Source organism: Protomyctophum parallelum, assembly GCF_964188405.1.
Source record: "Protomyctophum parallelum genome assembly, chromosome: 1".
Taxonomy (NCBI): domain Eukaryota; kingdom Metazoa; phylum Chordata; class Actinopteri; order Myctophiformes; family Myctophidae; genus Protomyctophum; species Protomyctophum parallelum.
In genome coordinates, this window is record NC_139697.1 from 5,959,754 (window position 1) to 5,981,979 (window position 22,226).

At 41.2% G+C, this 22,226-nt stretch overlaps 1 protein-coding gene across 2 annotated transcripts in view; it reads right to left on the bottom strand.

Annotated features, from left to right (window-relative positions):
* Positions 1-315: 315 nt before the first annotated feature.
* The window catches only part of LOC310873365 (cell adhesion molecule CEACAM20), a 34,746-nt gene continuing 12,835 nt past the window's right edge, over positions 316-22,226 (bottom strand). Inside the window, exons 6-11 of one of the 2 annotated variants that reach the window (XM_083785733.1) lie at positions 19,809-20,081; positions 18,840-19,100; positions 17,870-17,987; positions 9,217-9,253; positions 6,423-6,461; positions 316-3,089 (exon numbers count right to left, since the gene is read on the bottom strand). In XM_083785733.1, the coding sequence (XP_083641859.1) occupies positions 9,220-9,253; positions 17,870-17,987; positions 18,840-19,100; positions 19,809-20,081 (686 nt within the window). In that variant the 3' untranslated portion in view covers positions 316-3,089; positions 6,423-6,461; positions 9,217-9,219. The remainder of the gene's footprint in view (positions 3,090-6,422; positions 6,462-9,216; positions 9,254-17,869; positions 17,988-18,839; positions 19,101-19,808; positions 20,082-22,226) is intronic. The other variant, XM_083785734.1, reaches the window with a different exon arrangement.

Genomic DNA, 22,226 nt, shown 5'->3' on the forward strand with positions numbered 1-22,226 from the left:
CTGATAGAATAACATTACAGCGAGCGTTTCACTCTAAAAATAAATCTACCAAATTATCGATTCTATGAAGTTCAAGTTGTACTGTAGGTCTGTGAGCCAGTGTGTGTGGGCATATTTGTCCAGACACACTGGCTCACAGACCTACAGTACAACTTGAACTTCATATAATCGATAATTTGGTAGATTTATTTTCATGTGAACAAGTCTGCCACCACAGTGTCCACCACACACCGTTTAATATAAAACTGAATTTACTGAACTGATTGTGTTATGGTCGTTCTGTAAATATCCTTAAGATGAACAGGGGAAACAAAAGGTCTTTAGAAATGTTTTAATCACAATAAGCAAGAAACCCCAAATAAAATACAAAAGTAACTAACATTTTGTAAAGCAGACAGAAAAACATCCAGCATGTATTATTTACAACAAGGCAAAGTTATCAGCAGGGCTTACACACTATTATAAAGCATACATTCATAACAGGATTTGCATGCCACAATAGTGACTTTAGCCATGAATTCAGCGGCTAATTTAGACCTGGGACATTAGCTGAATGTAATTATCTACCTAGTAGAATAAGTACAGCCGTACCTGTACCGTAAGACGAGATTTGAGGTACAACACACTCGACATCACATAGTCAGGGTCTGACAGAATGCACTGCTATGTAAGGCAGTAATTTTTTCAGTTTTTACAGTGTTTTACAAGTAGTGCAGATTATAAGCGTTTAAATGTGTCATACCTTGAAATCTGAAAAAAGATTATACTTTATTTGAATGTTAAACCTCAAATCAAGAGGCTTGATCAGAAATAGCCTGTCAGAGATCCGTTTTATCTCTCAGCAGTTACTAGTTTAAGAAAGAGATATTAAAAAGTAAGGATCCTTAAACTGAGGTTATATTGGCTGAGTGGAATTCTTCAACATTTAACCTTGTGTAATATGAAAACAACAAACGAACCCATAAAATAATACACACAATAATTCATTGTTTGCCTACTTGCAGCATAATCTATGATATCTATCACACCATGTCATCAATGTTGAAACGGAAGAAAATTACAAATTTGTGACTTTTCTTTGAGCATCTCCATCAGGATTGGGAAGAAAATGCCACACACCAACAAAGAGTGTGTATATGAACAAAAACGGTGGGCTTTGGAGTGTATTTGCTTGGGTATGGATGAGTGGGTTTTGTAAAGTAATGATGCTTAGGTCCAGTTTAAACTAAATAAATACTCCATGAAGATCAGTGCATGGCAAAATGTACAACAACATCACACCACACACACACACAAAAGCTTACCAGAAAGTTCAATGCACAATACAATGCTAAAATCATCTGAGGTCTCAGCAAAAATACTTTTGAATCAAACAAATGAACAAGCTGTAATTCCACAAATCGTAAAACTTCAAATAAAAAGGATGCAGGTAAAATAAAACATTTAAAAACATACAGCAGTTTCAGTTTTAATAAAAAAGGCTTTGGACGACTGACTCCACACACCCGAGCCCGGGATTTGTGTCGACGGTTATGAGCTCAAAAAACAGATTATCCAATCGGGTGAAGGTGGGGAAATACGTTAAACCTGTACAGTACACAGACACCAGCCTGTAGCTCACACACTTTCCCTCCAAAACCAAAAGAATGTTGCTGCCAACGAAAATAAAACCTTCCCGCCTTCCGTTCATCTCTCATCCTCCCTCCCCTTTTCAAGCCCTTCCCTGCATGTTGACACTTGTTAGTGTAGTTTTAGTAGTAGGATTTCTCTCTGGTTTAATGGCATTCTCTAGTGTGAGACATAATGGAAAGACTGCGCTGGGGAAGTTAAGAATGTAATAGAGAAAATGTTTCCGCCATGATTGTTCTCTAGTCTTGGGTTAAATTTCCCTTTCATAACTAGTTGGGTAGGGCCTATCACAACAAGGCAATGTTAATAATAGTATCAATCGCATTAATAATAGAAGTATGAAAAAGGATGTTCCCCATATTCTTGAGACTCTAATGCGCGCACACGCTCATAATGACCAAACTCCACTCTTCTGGCACCATTAAGTAGAATAAAACAAACAACAAACCCTAAGAATTTGCCAATACTATCTGAACCAGGTCTGGTATGTAGACACATTTAGGTGTGTCAACCTGAGGTTGCGTGTGTGTGTGCGTGTGCGTGTGTGTGTGTGTGTGCGTGTGTGTGTGTGTGTGGTCTCTCTGCCAGTGATCACAGACCTGTGACTTTCTACTACTACATTCTCTGGGGTAAGGGTGGGGTCCATGCATATCACTGGACTACAAAATTCCTCCTCAGGTATCCATTGGGGGGGTGGGGGGAGTGGGGGTTGGTCAAGGTACGTCTCCTACACACAAAAGTCCAGGGTTGCTTCTGCCATTTATTCAAGGGGTTGGTTTGGATGACAAAAGCTTGAATAGGTGATACTCGGGAAGGTCAGGGGTCAGGGGTGGAAGGAGAGTGGGAGAAAGAAAAGGTGAGAAGGAAGGGAGTGTATAGAAAAACAATCACACTCGTGTGAAGTGAGGGGCGCCCACTGTGGCTGCCACATGACGACACTGCTTAAAGCAAACATTAAAAGTTCATAGACTTGGCTGCCACATGACATCACGAGTGGGGGACTGTTTTTTTTCCCCGGAGGGGTGGGGGGGATAACTGATTTTTGGGGCCGCATGGATAAAACAAACATTAAAAGTCCATAGACTTGGCTGCCACGTGACGTCATGTCTGAAAGCGCCCCTCAATAATAGAGGGAGGTATATAGGCAATAGTAGATGGTAATTTTCTCCAGAAGTGTGTTGTTGGAACAGTACTGGACTAACTGGAGTCTCAAGTTCATTTCAAAATCTGAGCCCTGCTAAGTCCCATCAAATCCGTCATTGTGAGTCCCTCAAAAACAAGGCCGGTGATTCTCATTGTAACAGGACAGATGGTCCCTGGGGTGCAGACACCAACGGGGACAGGGAGGAGGGGGTGGGCTCTTCGGACCAGTGCAGGTCTCAGGCTCTGATTCTGACTGGTGCTCCCAACAAACATAGATCATGGTAATCAAAATGGGTGGAACTTTGGGTTGATACCTCCTGAAGGAAGAGGAGAGAGAGAGAGAGAGAGAGACTGCATGTTAAACATTAAATGCTCACCTGCAGTTCTTTGCCAACATTAGCTGAGCTTTGTGTGCTTCTTATATACTAGTTCCTTATATAAAATTGATTATAATTCGAAAACATACATTACCCTCTTCAGTCCTAGATACATTTCGGCCATTTGAAAATAGTCAATCTACAAGCTCACACAATTGTGAGATTGTAGATCTGCTATTTATTGATACTTTTACTTAAGTAAATCATTTGAGTACCACCACTGCCAGCAGCACACATGTCCTATACGTGTCTTTGAGCAAAATACTAAATACCACCAGTCAGTCACAGTAAGTCATAACAATAGATAACCTGACATTGTGTAAAGTTCTTATTCAGAGTGACTTACCTTGAGTAAACTCATGCTCATGGCTAAAAACTATAGTGCCAGGAAGACTACTCAGTTTCAAGTGGAAACAGGTATATTGAACACAAAGTCCTTGTCATACTTGTCATATGACACAAACCCCCTGTACAGTATGTGTGCGAGCTGATTCAGACTCCAACCAGTTTGTAATATGCAAATATGTCCTGGTGACAGTTGCCTTAAATTCTTCATTTTTTCAGTAGGAAATTTTGCATTTCCCCCTTTATTTCGGCAGACCGTAGGAAAGTTACGAGGGGGGCGGTAACATCTTCAGTGTTACTGTTAAATGGTACAAATGGTTACACAATTACCCATTCTGACCTGAGATCAGATTCATACGAGGTTTCCACTGGACACACACTGGTCTGATTAACCCATTCTGACCTGAGATCAGATTCTAAAAATGTCAGTCGTTCTTCGATTTTTCAAAAATAGCAGACCTACAAGCTCGTATCGCGCCACTCGGTGGCGCGATATGAGCTTGTAGATCTGCTATTTTTCAATAGCTAAAGCATAACATGATGCCAACACCAAAATGGGTGCCCGGTCAGAATGGGTTAAGAGAGTCAAAATGACACTGATGATTGACTGTGTACTAGGACAGGTGATGTTTTAGGCAGGGCTCCATCCTACAGGGCCAGTTAGGGTTAAGTGTTGTTCTGGACGTGAGCATTCTAAATAGGGAATACATGTCTACTTGTCACCGGCTCTTAAAATCACACTGATTCTTATTACTCTGAATATGTTATGTCACAGCAGCGTCTCTCTGTCAAACATACAGCACTTTGTACCTTGCACTACAGTTATGTTACAGATATGTTATACTGTCCATTCTCTATATGAAGGCTGCAAAATTATTATTATTCCCATCATATTCGGTACATTTTCTGTATATGCTGCTAAAAAAACCCTGAATTATTTACCTTTAACCTTTTCTTAACTTGTATAATACCACACACACTGTCAGTGGAAGCAGTCTGCAGAGCATGTCACACCAACATTCCACTGACTGCACATACTTGTATAGTATGAGTGAGTGACATATAAAAAATAAAACCTGTAACATAGACGTGATTATAAAGCTCTCTACTGCATACAACTCCATGTGTTTTATACATCATTGGATAAGCAACTGCTCAGCACAGAGCAGACGAGTATGATGACAGACAGCCCGCCATGCAGACAATCTTATCTTACAGTGTTATGTGATAGGGCGGTATGTAACCTACTCTAGCACATTACACTAAAACTGGTGCACACATTTGCATGGCGAGACATGATGAGCTCACTCACGCACATGTATTATACACACACACACAAACAGCAGCAAGGCCACAGGGAACGGAGTGGAGACAGCCTTGTGAGAGATAGTTCTGAACAGTGGGGATAAGACCCGGCCTGTCGCCCCTAAAGCTGACAGCGAAAACACAAGAGATAGTTCTGAACAGTGGGGATAAGACCCGGCCTGACGCCCCCAGCTGACAGCGAAAACACAAGAGATAGTTCTGAACAGTGGGGATAAGACCCGGCCTGACGCCCCCAGCTGACAGCGAAAACACAAGAGATAGTTCTGAACAGTTAGGGATAAGACCCGGCCTGTCGCCCCGACTGACAGCGAAAACACAGATATCAAAAGGCACAGCACTGGGAACAAGATAACACCTCCAGGGACATGATGATGATGTCATTATTAATTATTCACCGAATATATGCTTGGACGGATTCGAACGTCTCCGCATTTCATCGCTAGGCATCACCTGTCCTCATGCGTCTGATCCTACTGATCACATTATGTTACCAGTGCAAGTGTTAAGCCTGTCAAAATTATTACATAATCGTCTAATCGCAATTTCCAAAAATAGCAGAAATAGCAGATATACAATCTAATAACGCACCATGCTGCTATTTGTCCCTTTTAATGTATACAATTATTAGATCATTTCTTGGTATATTTAAATTTAAGTAATTTGTTATATCTGACCGGTTTTGATTGCATTTTTTGAGGCCATTTTCACGCTGCACAAGACTCAGTGAACAAACACAATGCTAAGGTATTGATGTGCAGCCAGATGCTACAGAGGGTCAAGTACACACAAGTTTTCATGGCAGACAATTACAAAAACTCTATTGGGTGGTTTCACAACTTGGTCTCTAGTTGATGGTGTATTCATATAACTTTTCGTTGCGACCGCAAGTCACAGTTACTATGAAAACCAGCAGGAAGCTGTCACGCACTTCCTGCGAACACGCTTTCCTGTTACTCTCTTGCTCTCACACACATGCACGTGCATGCATTGCACACGCGCACACACACACACACAAGCACACCTGAAACTTTGATCAGTTTGGCAGGCTGTCTCTACGTGTGCACATCTCCTCTGCGCTTTTCCGTCTCATGTGCTTTCAAGAGCCTTTGCTAGTAAGTCTTCATGCTTTAGTTCCTGCGGTCGCTTCTCGCCCTCAAGGCGTCTTACTGGTATATCCTTTTCGAGCACATGATCATTTAGCCATTCTTTTTGCTGTGATCACAAGTAACAACAATTGATTGTGCGTGTTATTATAGGCTGCCAAATATAAAATTCCAACCACAGAATTAGCAATAATTTAATCATAAAACCTAAGAACGAATCAGTCACAATTGTATGTGAAAAAAAGGTAAGATAAGTTCTGACTATCTGGGGAGAAAAGATCTTACGCACAATGCACATTGAATAATAATGGTTGTTCAATTCATGATCAAATCAATAGCTCAATCTGATCACATTGTAGATAAAAAAAGAGGTGGTTTGACCACCCCCGTTTTCATTTCAGAATAAAACCCAGCATGCAGTTGACCCTGCATAACACATGCCTGAGCAAAAGTACGTAGCTCAGAGATACACAGATTACACTTATCAAGAGAGGCTTACCAGCATGTACAGTGACTTCTTTAGTAGGGCGACTCAACCCTGGAAACAAAACAAAAACAAAAACAGTATTAGATTAATTAACCAGGAATGGCCTTGCGTCAGTGTGCTGTCAGATTCATCATTGATGGTAATGTTTCTACTTTCTGCTAACAGTGTCACTGTGTGAGACCCAATTTAGAATTTACACAAGACACATTTTATTAGTTACAGTACATGTTAGAGAGTTATGTTATTTACACATTACCGTCTCAAAGTGATTTTGGACAAATTTGTTATAGAGGGGTATGCGCATGCATAAAGTGAATGGCAGATCGAGTGGCAAATCGAGTGGCAAAGTGAGTGACAAAATGAATTTAATGTTGTTTTAATGCATTTAATGACACTCAGTAGGCATTCCTGCATAACTTCCGGGTATGATGATGATGTCATACCCTCTATTGATTATACTACTGAACAGCAGCAGACAAAACAACATAAACCTCCCAGACAGCGACAACTTAAACCAGTTTCCTTTTCTTTTTTTTTTTCTCTTAAAATGATATTTTACTTTCAAAACATGTTTGTAACTTCAAACTCCATTTTAACTATGATAGATTCATTGAAAACAACAGTCCTTGGTTCTGCGCAAGGGGGGGGGGTGGCGTGATTTTGACATTACTCGTTTAATTTATGTCTTATATATTTTTGAATGTTTATTGTATTTGAAAGTGAGACAGAAATATGTGGTAGAGCCCTGCGTTAAGAGTGGGATCCATTGGATCCTGCAGGAGACAAAGCAGATCTTGTGGGAGCAGTTGGTTTTTAAATACCTTGCTTAGGTAATAAAGACAACCAAAAACTAACTGTGGGTCCTCCACACTGTCCTGCAATTAACCAGATATCGTGCACCTAAGCCTTGCCGAGCCATGAGGCCCATATAAGGGCAGGAGCCTATCTCCTGTTTCTGTAGTGTGAGGCAGCTTCATGTACACGTACACCCCCCTGGACATGACGCTAGTATGTCAACGGGGACTTACTCCCAATCCAACCCTTGATCCTGAGTGCCAAGCAGGGAGGCACTAGGTCCCATTATTTTTTTGTCAGAGTCTTTGGCCGGCGATGGAACCCGGCCCTCCCAGTCCCAGGGTGGACACTATCACCACACTGAGCTGGTTGAAGGATGTGTGGCCGTGCTTTATTATAGCTTGGTCCATTTATGGTTTGGAAACATTGTCCCTGACAAGTATGTGCATAATGCATCTAGTTAAACATTATGTTATAATTTAGCTATTGAAAAATAGCAGATCTACAAGCTCATAGCGCGCCAGCGAGTGGCACGCTATGAACTTGTAGGTCTGCTATTTTTTTTAAATCGTTAAAATGTGCATCAAATCTTTCCGAAAATTGTCATGATTTAGAAAACTTTTTTTTATTTTTTATTTTGAGGTCAGGCCTAAATGGGTTAATGACCTGCTGTCCAGCAATTCAATGGTGTTGCTGTCCATGGTGCTGTAATGGCTGTATTTCTCTCTCTTCCACTCTCTCTCATTCTGTGTTTCTGTTGGTAATGTTTTTGGGTCTCATTGGAAATATTACAGGATTATGCAGCAATTTGACAGTAATTTTACGGGATTATGGGTTGCGGAAACGGCAGTCAGAAATGAAACCATGTGGGAGGGAATGGTCAGAAATGGGAGTGGGACTAAACATGGTCCGGGTTCATTACATAACTTTGCGTAATCAAGTGGGCGGAAACCACCAAACCAGATTGTTTATGTTTTAGTGAAACATGAACAAGTTTGACTGATTTACTATGAAAGGAGAAAGAGTGGTTGACAAAGGACAGGTTAGCATTAGTAGCCTGGAGGATTCTGGGACCACGCATTAAGAGCAGGCATATAACATTTGAAATGTAAATAATAATATGTAATGTAAACATTGTCTCATTATCTCAGTTGTCCATTACAATGACAACAATTTCTTACAATAAGTACTGTTGACTACCGTGGGGCTAAGTCCATATCGTGGAAAAAAGTAGGAGGAGGGAGAGGAGAGCTTGACTTTTAAGACTTTGCAACCTTTCAAATGCCATTGCAAAATTTCAAAATTGTGCAGTTGAAAGAAAAAAACTATCTCCAACATTATTTGCTTTATTGCTGAAAAGTTCACGTTATGCAGATATTGTGGGTTTTTAGTTTTTTTGGAGCAGGATGTGAAAATACAGCAACTGTACAATGACTGCCTCTGGGGAAATACAGCAACTGTACACTGACTGCCTCTGTGAAAATACAGCAACTGTACACTGACTGCCTCTGTGAAAATACAGCAACTGTACACTGACTGCCTCTGTGAAAATACAGCAACTGTACACTGACTGCCTCTGGGGAAATACAGCAACTGTACACTGGCTGCCTCTGGGGAAATACAGCAACTGTACACTGGCTGCCTCTGGGGATTGCCGTCTCAGAACCTTCTGATAAATAGCAGGAGCAGAGGAGAGAAAGAATTCACCACAGGTTTTTCAAGACAGAGAAAGAGAGAAAAGGACAGAGAAATAAACAGAGCAACAGTAACACAGAGGTAAAAGCCATGCGGACAGTAAGCTGTAGTAAAACAGACATGTGCAGACATGACAGTAACATTCCAAGCATTCGCTCTACATTGTGTCACCACAGTTATCTGCTCACCAAGCCATTGATCACTAAGGTCAGACTAGTTATTAGTTGCGCACACACTAATATTGTCACTGTCAGGCGGAAAACGTGTATGTCCGGTTATATTTTAAATATAAGATATGAAATTGAAAAACGGTTACTTTTCAGGGCGCCTGACTTGCAGCTTCGTAGGGCCGTCTGTTGACAGAAATTCAGTTCAGTTAGTGAAACATTCTGAGTTTACATTTAGTTCCATTTTGCATTTGGTGCATTCATGATAAATATTTGACTGGTATATATAAAAAGAATGATAAAGAATAAAATTGTCACTCTAGTACATGTGTATTATTATTTTCTAATCTAATCTTCCTTAATCTATTAAGATAATTTCTTATTACGTGAGAGTTGTGCTTTTAGTCAATAGTAGTTCTCTAATGAAAAGGCTCATCTGCATTTACACATAGATAAGAGAACATTATGACCTAGAAGTTGCCATAAAAAAACAACCGAGTGCACGAGCGCAGTACCGTTCGATAATAGCTTAGATAATATTCTGATTGTTTAAGACAGAAGCATTACCAACTGATAATATTATATTACTATATCTCACTTGACTTTGTATTGGCATTGTATTAATTACACAAATAAACTCATTTCAGTCAGACAACTCTATAAATATATTTATCAGTGGCGTGCACAGACATTTAGAGGGGCAGGTGCTCAAGTGAAAAAAGGGCACCTTGTGCAGCACATTTTAGCTATTGAAAAATAGCAGATCTACAAGCTCATAGCGCGCCACCGAGTGGCGCACTACGAGCTTGTAGGTCTGTTATTTTTTTAAATCGAAGAACCACTGACATAGAAACATAGCTTTAGATTGTGGGGGCCTAAATAATATAGAAGCGTTTTATCAAGAATTGATCAATGTCACACATGGTCCACAAACTACAAATTAAGAAAATAAATAAAACGTTTTTTTTTCTCTCTTTTTTTTGAGCACATTGCCAAAAGGGCAGCGGGTGCTCTAGCACCCCCTAGTGTCTATCTGTGCACGCCACTGATATTTATCCCTGTAAGCATGAATTACTGAATAACTAGATTTGACAGGGAATGGAATGGACCAATAGAAAGAGAGCCCACAGGTGAGTGGTGGTGGCTTCATGGAGCAGAGCACAAAGCACCAATCACATCAGAGCAGCAGCATAGCGGAGCGGAGCAGCAAGAACAATAAAGCTGTGAGCAGCATGGAGGTTTAAACAGGTGGAATGAGCATGTGACTGATCAGCTTATCAGGAATTGGCCCTCCTTTGAGTTGTCCGCCTGAATTATAGAGCTTTGCATCATTTTAAACAATATTTTATAAATATTTAAACGTGTTGAATATTGTATAAATATTAAGGCTGTCAAAAACAACGCGTTAATGGCATTAATCAATTGCGTTAATTAATTGCGTTAAAATATTTAACGCAATTAACGCATGTTAGTGTTCCCCCTAACATGCGCCCGTGCGCGCGGCTCAGGAACGTCCAGAGCATAACAAATCTGTCACTGTGTAGCACACAGTCATGATTGAACAACACCAGAGAGATAGCTTGTGTATTGTAGTTTGAAAATTTTGAAAATGCCATTAATGTTTGTCCGGCTGGTTTCGTTTTGTCCTACGCGATTACGTGAATCAGCATGGCTGCGCCTGCAGTAGGCTATTACCAAAACAAACACATGGTACTTTTGTGTCGCACATGGAAAGCAACTGAAAACGACCATGGATATATTAAAGACAGTTCCCCTGTGCTGCTGTGCACAGCGGAGATAATGCACAACTCCAGGTACGAACCAAAACACTGACTGAAGCTGATTCACGACTAACTATCTCCAGACTAGTCCTGCAGTCCCGCAATGAAGGAGAGACAATCTCGCCTCTCACTACAGTCCACTACAATGCCATTCTAGCCTTAAAACCTACATTTATATGTTATTCAATAATTACTTTAGCGCAAAATATAGGCTTTTCTAAACCAAGCCCTGTTTCCAAAAATGCTTATGTGCCATTATTGTATTGTGTGAATTTCAATTAACTATAGTCTAAAGTTTAACCCATTGCTTCTCAGCTATTTTAATTTCAAGGACCCCCAAATTAAATTGATAGAAAGTAGCCTAGGCCATTTTATTATGATTTTCATCTCTGGACTGGGACCCCAGTCTCCATTCATCCATCCATCCATCCATCTTCAACCGCTTATCCCTAGTCGGGTCGCGGGGGCAACAGCTCCACCAGAGTGTTCCAGACTTCCCTCTCCAGAGCAACATTAGTGACTTCCTCCTGGGGGACCGCAGTCTACATGGCCAAAAGCCAGTGTTGATTTAACTCAAAGTGTAGGCTAGGCCTACAAATGCTCACATCACATCATGTCTATACTAAATGCATTAGAAAACAAAAAACATTCAAAAACTAATGTATATCCGCTTTCTGTCATTTATATTTCCATTTCCACAACAATAAACAGGAAAACATGGCATATTTTGGACATAGTTCGAATGGTGATTAATCATGATTAAATTAATTTTGAAGCTGTGATTAATCTGATTAAAATTTTTAATCATTTGACAGCCCTAATAAATATTTAACAGAGCGGCACTCTTATAATCATACGTCATCCTCATACATCACATTCTGCACGTACGCACCCCCAGGGCGACCACACCTAGAACAGTTATATTCCGAGGCGATTGCCCAAGTAGTGCTGGGTAGAGTTTTATGGGTATATGTAGGGGGTTAGGCCCTACTCTGCTTGGTAATAAACTACCATAGCGAACATTGGCTTCTACCACGCCTCTTGTACATATCGGCTGCTGCTGGGATCAAATGTACGATCTTGCAATTAAAGGACTGTCCTTCCCGAACAACAAGGATAATGGTTCCTAAATCTTGACATGGGGAAACCCAGTTTTGGTTCTCTCCTTATAATCAAGAGTCAAGGCAAATTTATGTCAGGTAAATCAATGCAACCTGGCTGATCTGAATAGACAAACAAGAGCCAGAGAGTCCATCCACTGGACTAGGGTAGTGGTTCTCAAACATTTAAGCATTTGGCTGCAGACCGCCATCTGAAAAGTTGTGTCATGAGGAGATTTGTGTTTTTTTAATATTTCAAGATTCCATGATGTTTTTCTTAACAACATAGCAGATCTACAAGCACACAGGTCACAGTGCGATATATGCAGATTCTCATTAAGCATGCAGTAATTGATTAGATTAGAGTTTTGTTAGAATGAAAGCACATATACACACACACAGCTGGCCTACTTTACATCCATGTATTCAGCCCATCCCCCTATTGCCGTTGCTCTGATGGAATCGTCTGAGGTGACCGACATGTCAGTGCTGAGAGAGGAGAGCATTGGAATGTGGTCCGACGGTGTTTTCAAAAACACCCGAAACCCACACAAGGCGTAATACTAGGTGACAAAGCTAAGGTGTACAGGCACGGACGCACGAGTGTGCATGTGTGAGTTGAGACCGACCGAAGAACAATGGAGCAGAACAATGTTTACTTAAGCTTATGGATATTATTTGTTGGCTGAAATCTAGATTAATGCCTGGCATATTCCCCTTTATCTTTTTATATTCACTCACTAGTTATAATACTGTATCTAGGGCAGTGAGATATTGTCTAAGAACGGCACTTAGACAATATGAATCTTTTTGACCTCACCAAGAAAACAAAATACACTTAAATACAGGGAATAGTTTAAGGTCTCTACACCTGTGTCCAGCTGCTGAGCTAACCAAGTCATTTTTTTCAACAGTCTCTCTTATCAACAAACATCACATGCGGTTCTATGCCTCCCCCATGCAAACAGGTCTGTGAGTGTAGCGTGCGTGCGTGCGTGTGTGTTGCGCGGTAAACTATCATACACAGACATCTCTGTCTGCACTGAAGAGAGTCGAGTATAGATTTGCATGAGTGTCTCCACGCTCCTGTAAAACTGTGAGAGGAAAAATTGTGCATTGTATTTTATAATCCGACAGAATGACACCTGGACAAAAAACAATGCAACCTACTGTATGTGTTTGGTTTCAGGTCATCTCAAACCAGCGAACAAATAAAACGTCTAAATCTGGGCAGGTAACAGAAAGGTCACAGGTTGTCCCCCGTGTCCCATCAACGTGTTTTTCAACAAGACACAGAGCCCCTCCCTGTCCACTCATTGTAAATTACACAGGATGAGTACACCAGATGAACAACTCAAAAGTTAAGGAGTTAAGTAAAGTTAAGCACTAACACAGAATAGAGGGTATTCCGGTATAGTCTGACAGGACACAAACACGAAGTTATCTTTCATGAATGCAAATACAAAAATAATTGGCTATACGTTAGTAATATGAGATTTGGGACACATCGGTGAGCCTCTAAAATGGTTACAGTGTACAATGTACAGTGTACAGTTGCTTGTGTGTTACTGAACTACAGCAAACAACCTACATGGAAAGCTCCCTCCGATGTTAGATGAAAGAGAGAGCAGGTATATCTGTCATAAGATCTAAGCCCCATGCCAGTCTTTTAGATACCAGACAGTGGGATTTCCTATCACACAACAAAAACCTTGTCGTGCAATGACGATGTGGTTTGGTGAAGACAAATGAGGAATGGACGGATGAGGCGGTCAACCAATGAGGCGGAGCGAGACCGACTGATCATCTCCGTTGCCCCGCTCGCCAACTAGCTACTAGCATCGCTTGACCCCTGGCAACCTCTGTCGGGTCACATGACTGCACCTGTCAGCACTCTATTAGGGTAACGGATGGACGATTGCCAAAGAGAGAGAGCCGAGGGAGCAGCGAGGGGTAGGAGAATGGGTGAGTGAGCGAGGGTGAGGTGGAGGGGTAGGAGGATGGGTGAGTGAGCGAGGGTGAGGTGGAGCGGTAGGAGAATGGGTGAGTGAGCGAGGGTGAGGTGGAGGGGTAGGAGAATGGGTGAGTGAGCGAGGGTGAGGGAGTTAATTGTGGCTATATGTGAAGCCCAGAAGTCTTTTTGGCTGGAACGAGGGAGAAGTAAGGGAGTTGACGGGAAAAGGCGGTCCCTGGCACACAATCTTTTCAAATGAGGCTCTGCAGACAAATACATATTAATTTGGGTGTCCTTAACTTGAAAATGTTTTGAGAACCCACTACTGTAGGACACTCTGTTTATCATTTGGCCCCAAAAAGGTGTGTCAGCCAGTGAGTAAAACGGTTTGCTCTTTCTTTTGCGGTGACGACTTGCGAGGGTATGTGTGGAATTCAGGAAGTCCAGGTATGGACTAAGGTTTTAGGATGTGTCAGGATTGCATCACCAGTAAATAAAAACGAAACTAGTGTAGGTGAAATGAAACCTACACTAGGTTTAGGAAACTAGTGTGGTTGTAATTTTTTATGGGTTGAATAAATTCTTGCTGTGGCCTTCTTTGTTGGGCAGAACAACTTGCAAACAAAGGGCTGTGTTTTGCGTGTCTTAAGTACCAGGTCTTATTACTTAACTTAAGACCTGGAGGCGTGGTCAATGCTCTTTGGCCACTCAGAATAGCCAAATGGCATTGAACACGCCTCCAGGTCTTAAGTTAAGTAATAAGACCTGGTACTTAAGACAAGCAAAATACAGCCCTATAGCCTTGAGTATCTGAAACACAGACCAATGGTTCTCAACCCTGATGATGCAGACCCAGATAATTTAGGTAGGCCTACAATATGGGAAACTAGAACCAGAATTAATCTGGTTAACACCAGAGTCTAGCACAAAAAAATATATATTTCTAAGAGTATGGTGTCAGTGCACGGACAGGATCATACATGTTTGTATGGCATGTCGCTAGACAGCAACAAATGACAGGAATGAGCAGAATTTCTTAGATATCCAAGAAGAAACTGTCATAATGGCTCCTACACAGACGCAATGACAGGCCAACACAGACGAGACACGCCCATGCACATTCTTTACAACAATAGATCAAGGTTCAAGGTTTGTACTTTATTGTTACATCTTGTGTGTACAGGTACTGTACATAAGAGTAAAACCTATTTTGGTTTGGCTTCCTTACAGACAATGCAACAGCATAGATAGCATAATATTCAAACAACAAAAAACACAGCAACAACAAAGGGATATAGAATAAAGAGTCCTAGAAAAATAGTAACATATGCACGTGTGCATGCTTTCCCTGTAATAGCAAAGTTAGGTAAACTTTCGCCCTGGTTCTTATCAGTTTGTTTCTATTTCCAGTGGCTTTGAGACTGCAAAAAAAACGTTTTCAATGTGGCAGTATCTCAAACAGTCTGCGGTTGGGATGGCTTGGGTCCCTCATAATTCCACGAGCTTTGCTGACACAACAATCGTCATACAGGGTTTTCGATGGGGGGGGGGGGGGGGGGGGGGAGATCTCACCCGCTGCACTTTTCGGATTTTTGCATGTCAAGGAAGGAAGCGTCTGCTCCAAATGAAGTTCGGGGTACCCCTTATTATAATCCAACAAGGACAATGTTTGGAATGATCTCATCAGAAGCGACGTCTCTGTCAGTCTCGAGTAAGATTCCAAACGACTGTGATCCAACGGCAGCAACAGCGCGTTCCTGGTCCCGATGGCTCAATTAAGTCGAACGTCCTTTGTCTTGGCTGCAGATACTACACGTTTCCGACTTTAGTGCAGTGGTTTTACACGATAGGCCTATCTGGCTTTGTCAGCTCTATCATCTCTGTCGTCGTCACGCTGGGTCCGTTTGTCCTCCTCCTATTCATAAAGTTGGGTGACATCCTCAATCATTCAATCAGACCCGTTACCTCTCATAGGACATTCATAGATCAAGCAGATAAATACAATAACAGTTGTATGTGCATTTGTCACACAGACTCTGAAGCCCCGTTACCCTTGTCTCAGCTCTCCCACGCTGGCACACCTTGTCAATTCAGGTCTGGCTATCTAACTACAATACTACAACTAACTACACTTCTAGTGGAGATATTATACTGGGGCTTATTAGATAGCATTAAGGACACTAAAGTATACTACAAACTACAGTGAGTACACCACTACAACAGTTAGTAAACCACAACTACAGCTAGTAGTACGCTACAAGCCGACACTGAACCCCATGCTGAGTCTCACAGCAGCGATGTCACCAGTGTGTCCTGGTTGTGCTTTGACATCACTCTTATACAAAATTACAAACCAATAGAGCTTGATCACAGCATTCCAATGAATGATCAATGGATGATGTTGCCCTTCAACAATATCTGTGATGAGCAGCCCTCCTGAAAACAGTAATTTTGTGTTGCGTAATAGCCGCCATCTTGAAAACTGGCAGTCATATTGGAATTTAATTGACACCATTGAGTTCTTGATGTTTGGATCAATGTGTGGATCACACATTTCTGTTCATTAAAGTTCTACTTTTTCATTTGACGAGGTGGCCATCTCGAACACTGGTGGCCATCTTGGATTTTCAGCTGGATAACTTGACCACTTCACCACTTTTCAACCTATCTTCATATAATAGGTCCTCACTAATAATCATGATAAAATGGCACGATTTTTTTCTACTCAGTGTCTGTGTCTCATAGGAGGAGTTTAGAAACCGTCTTCCAGTGACATCATCATTAGGCAGATATTTTTAAACAAGATATTTTTACAAAAATGTTTAGATTTTCATTATCGTGAGAACGATGGCTTCCACTTTCGCATTGCAACGTTTCAGGACTAGAAAGCCTGCAGTTTCTATTAGCTTGTATTCCCCATCGATGATGTCACTGGAAGACGGTTTCTGAACTGCCCACAGCCCTCCTATGAGACACAGACCGAGTAGAAAAAGTGTTGCGCCAATTTCTCATGATTATTAGTGAGGACCTATTATATGAAGATAGGTTGAAAAGTGGTGAAGTGGTCCTTTAAGGAAGTACATCCTGGACATCATTTGTGCCAAATGTGGTGCTGTGGTACCACCAAGTAAAAGATTCTTATGGAATATTGACTTAATCTGCCCCACCTTTTTGTTTAATTCCCATTGTATCATGATTATCATAATAATTCAATAATTTAGATTTTTTAAATGCAGAATTGGATTTCTCATACTCATGTATAGGCCATCAAAATAAGATTATTCAATCAAAATATAGTTCAAACACTGTTTAAAACCACTTCGAAAGGCAGCCATCTTGAAAAATTGTGTCCATTTAGTTTTTTCAAGTGGACAACGTACTTTTCTGAGAGAGTAGGTTCCGAAGCACTTGTGTGCCAAATTTGGTGCTTGTATCACGAAGTGAACGATTGTTTCAGCAATCTGCTCCACTACAAGGTCTAAAACAGAGTCAGTGGCCCACTAAGGTCTAACAATATAGCCGGCTAAAGCAGAACGACTGTGAGGAGATATGGTATGTATGTGATAGATAAAGGAGATGAATAAACACAGTATGGGGCGACTGTGGCTCAAGAGGTAGAGCAGGTCTTCCAATGATCCATGGGTCGGCGGTTCAAATCCCGGCTCCTCCTGTCTACATGTCGAAGTGTCCTTGGGCAAGACACTGAACCCCAAATTGCTCCCGATGTGCTGGTTGGTACCTTGCATGGCTTCCGCCGCAATCGGTGTATGAATGTGTGTGTGAATGGGTGAATGTAATGCACAATCTATGTAAAGCGCCTTGGATAAAGGCGCTATATAAATGTACCATTTACAGTATCCTTTTATAACTGGTAACTACCCTCTGATGCCACCACTGAATGAGTCATAGCTCTTTAGTTTGCAGCATCTTTTTAGAAACCTAAGAAAATGGGTTTACTAGAACTTACGATCGTTGCCATTGGAAGTACACAGCCCCGGCGATGGCAGCAGCCAGGACAACCAAGACCGCGATGACGATCCCAGCGATGGCGCCATCCGAAAGACCCTCATCCAGCGCTCCTTCCTCTGTGGAAAAGACGTGGTATACGGTTTCAAAAGTGTCATTTTGTGGTTTAGTCATCAGCAATGGGGCGGGGGGATGGTTGGTTTGATTTCATTCTAAAAGGTATTAAGTATTAAGTAGAGCTGGTCAATAGCATGGCGATTAAGATGCTCATGTCTGATATTCTGCATATGTAATTTTTATCAAATATATAATATTATAATTATAAAAGATTTATTGAAAGATTACTGCTATTTATAAAAATAAAAAAAAAGCTTTATACCCTGTATAACATACATAACGATGCAATGTGACATCAGTTTACACAATGCTGTACCCCTTCCAACTTCCCCATTTTCAACAGTTTTTATAATATTTTGACACTTGCTTTGATAATGTAAATGTATGCTTTCTCATGCCAATAAAGCTCCATTGAATTGAATTGAAATAAATCATTACCGTGAACCATTATCATTATTGGAACATATATGTTGCAATAATGTATTGTTTATAACGGAATCACACCTGTAATAAAGTATGACAACTTACAAGGGATGGGTCACAAACCAGTTGAGTTAGTGTGCAGATAAATGACAAACAATACAATTTCATATTTTATTACATCTACAGACAACTCACTTCCTTGTTTTTCGAGGCGACTTGTGCTGCACTGGGCGGACGGCCAGCACTTCGTTTTGTTGTTACTTTTTGGTAAATGTATTAATCTATTCATTAAGTAGCCGTGTAATAAGCCACCTCCGCTCCTCGTCGGTGGCTAATCACCCTGTCTGTGATTAGTTTTTTATCAACAATGACCACCTAGCCATTCATTACCCCCTTGCATATTTTGTATTAGTATCATATGTTATTCTGACCTTTGACAGAGAGCTTATGCTCGGCTGAGGCACTCAGCCCGGTGACAGCATTGTGTGCCTCGCAGGTGTACATCCCTGTGTTCTTGTAGGCGGCCGTTTCGATAAGGTACTCGGCTGTGGTGACGGCGGTTTTCGTCCCGTTGAACTTCCAGGTGTAGGTGGCGGCGGGCACGGACATGGCCGCGCACGTCAGTTTCACTTCTTCTGTGACCTCCACGGCACCTCCTTCAGGACCCGCAACCGTCGCTGGCTCGGGACCGTCTGAAAACAAAGAGGAAGAGAGAGATGACATAGATTTCTTTTCATTTATAAATGTATATATTTTAGGTGCCCTTCTTACTTGAAGCAGTATTTGGCCCAGTCTACTTTGTCACATCCACATCCAGACCTCAACAATACGCTTACTATAAAATACCAAAAATCCTTAATGTCGTTAGACGGAGGTCTTTCTGCTACAAAGCCCCATCTGATTGGCTTCAGGACTTCCCTACATACACATCTTGATTCAACTTGTTTATGCTTAAGTTCTAAGTACCAGTATTGACATTGACACTGATGTATTTGCACTGTGCCCTTCTTTCCTCTGTTGTTTAACAGCTGGTGATGTGGTGGCTGGTGGGTGGGGTGGGCGGAGCAAGCTGTCAGTATACAGATGCATGCATGCATATATACACAGTTTGTTTCTATGTATCTTGTTCATGTTTTTATGGGTCCCCCTTGAAAATGCTGCATATCAAGGGGCTATCCCTTCAATTAAAATCTAAATCTAAAGCTTTCATGAATAATTACCATTTATTTACTATCCATTACTTTCTCAGTGCTTCACCAATATAATGCTGGTGCATGCTGGATCACTGGCATCACTGGCATCATGAATGCGTGAGACCCGTGAGTGTGTGCATGCATGTGTGTTTGTGCGCGCATGACAGAGAGAGATCATGTGTACAAGTGATCATCATTCCTACTCACAGTTGACCACCATCTTGTAGGTGGCAGAGTCAGTGTTGACAGCGTTGGTGAGTTCACAACGGTACTCCCCGTTATCTTCCTTCTGCACAGGTTTGATTGACACCTTGTCTGCCAACACAGACACGCGGTCGCCAGGAGACAGTGGCTTGCCATCCTTGAACCAAGCTTGTGCCGTCGCCTTGCCCACGGTCGCCTGGCAACTCAGATTGGCCGTCTGTTTGCCAGCGAGGAGCGTCTCCGTGGGGCCTGTGAGGGTTGTACCTGACACTGCCTCTGTAAATATTATGACAGAGAGACATCACAAGAGATGGGTGTTAGTGTTAGAAAGGGTCCTCAAACTAGGTAAATGTCTGTCTTGATGCACCTTTTCAGTATTACTACCGCAGAAAGAATATCCCTAGCAGTTGCTGTAGATTAAATTTAAGTAGGCTTTTAAGTATAGGCTAGCGTTTTAATAACTTTAACAATTAAATTGAATCAATATGAGTTAGTCATTTTATGTTCCGTTAATAGAGCTAGCTTTAGTTAAATTATTTACAAGTAAATAATTATATACAAAACACAAAGAAAGGTTATGGTGAAAAAACCCTTACAAGAGTCTGTATCAGATGCTATCTGTAGACTTAGATAGCATCTGATACAGACTTATAGCTATGTAGTCGGCACTATAATTGCATTGTATATAGTCATAGCACGCCATAGTACATGTATAGCATAGTAGTATATATATATAGTTTATATGTATAGTCTCATAATATAGATATTCCACTGTTACTTTCTTAGCTTACGCATGTTTTATGATAAATGCTTTTTTGTGATGTATTCCCATGCTTTTGTTCTTGCTTATTGTAAATCGCTCTGGATTAAGAGCGTCTGCTAAACGCCTAAATTGTAAATTGTAAATTGTAAGAACAAAGTAAACAAGACCACAAAAAACAACGGAGCCTTTCTTGTGGAAGCGGGTGCTTTTCCAGTGCAGGCCAGGTGTTGCCTGGTACTGAAGGCAGTGGAGTGGAATGTGGTCTTGTGTTATGGTGGAATAATGGACATGATGCTCAGCCAGGCAGCCACTCACTGTTTGTTGTTCCAGCATGTGAGTGAATCCACCTGCACTCTAGCATATAGTGCATGAGAATATTTCATTGGGGACGACAACCTGTTTGAGGTAGTTTACAGTAGGTTGGCAAAACTATGGTTGGCAAATCAGTTGAACATTAAAGGAGAATTCCATACTAAAAGGCTTTCTTACCTTTCTTTGTAGTTGTTATGTCCCCACCAAAAAGGTCCAGGTGTTATTTTGTGCAAAAGCTCCTTATTGGCTATTTCCCCTACCATAAGCCCTAAATGAATTGCATTGAATGGGAATTGAATGGGGCTATGGGGTGTTGTGCTAATTCGCTTATTTCCATCGCTCAAAATGATAATTTCTTTGTATATATCCTCTCTTCATAATGTAAATAATATCCCAAGCGGCACACTTTACTACTTCTTTCGATGGAAATAAGCGAACTAGCACAACACCCCATAGCCCCATTCAATTCCCATTCAATGCAATGCAATTCATTGAGGGCTTATGGTAGGGAAAATAGCCAATAAGGAGTTTTTGCACAAAAAAACACCTGGACCTCTTTGGTGGGGACGTAACAACTACAAAGAAAGGTAAGAAAGATAAGAAAGCATTCTAGCATGGAATTCTCCTTTAAAGTGCTTAGGTTTGGGGTTAAAAAAAAGTTACTTGATTTTCTGATGCCTTTTACCAGACAGACAGACAGAGATGTGAGATGCGCTGTCAGACATGAATTGAATACAAAATGTTATGAACTCTGTTTAACTAAATCTTGTGGTCTAAAAAAAACCCATCCCCATAATCATGCCAATTATACTATTAAACATGCATGCACTATATGTATTTTACTAAATGTTTTACTTTAAACACACCAAAGGCGGTATAGTTAGTTACAGAATATACTGTAGAATACTTCCTATAGGCTGTCACAGAGTTAGGGGTGAACACCATTTTAACCCATGGAATAAATAATTAGCTCATCTGCCACCAATTAATCAAGTAAGACATTTTATAAAGTCACTGGATAACCCATGCACTCTTAATCACACACACACACACACACACACACACACACACACACACACACACGTATGTCCATATAGACACAAGGCCTTTTTGCCAGAACCCTGGTTGTTGTCCCTCATTTGATTTTCCCGCAAATGTATCTATCCATCAACCTATTGTACTATTTCTGCTAGTTGGATATCATATGGATGTTCCCGGCCGCCACCCATGCCTATAGACCGATTCACAGAGGGGTGCCCTGGGCGCGGCCATTACTGAGGTGTAATACATGGTGCAGGTGCTCTGTAGACCAGGTGTAGCTAATCAGTGCTGCTGCACTTAATGGT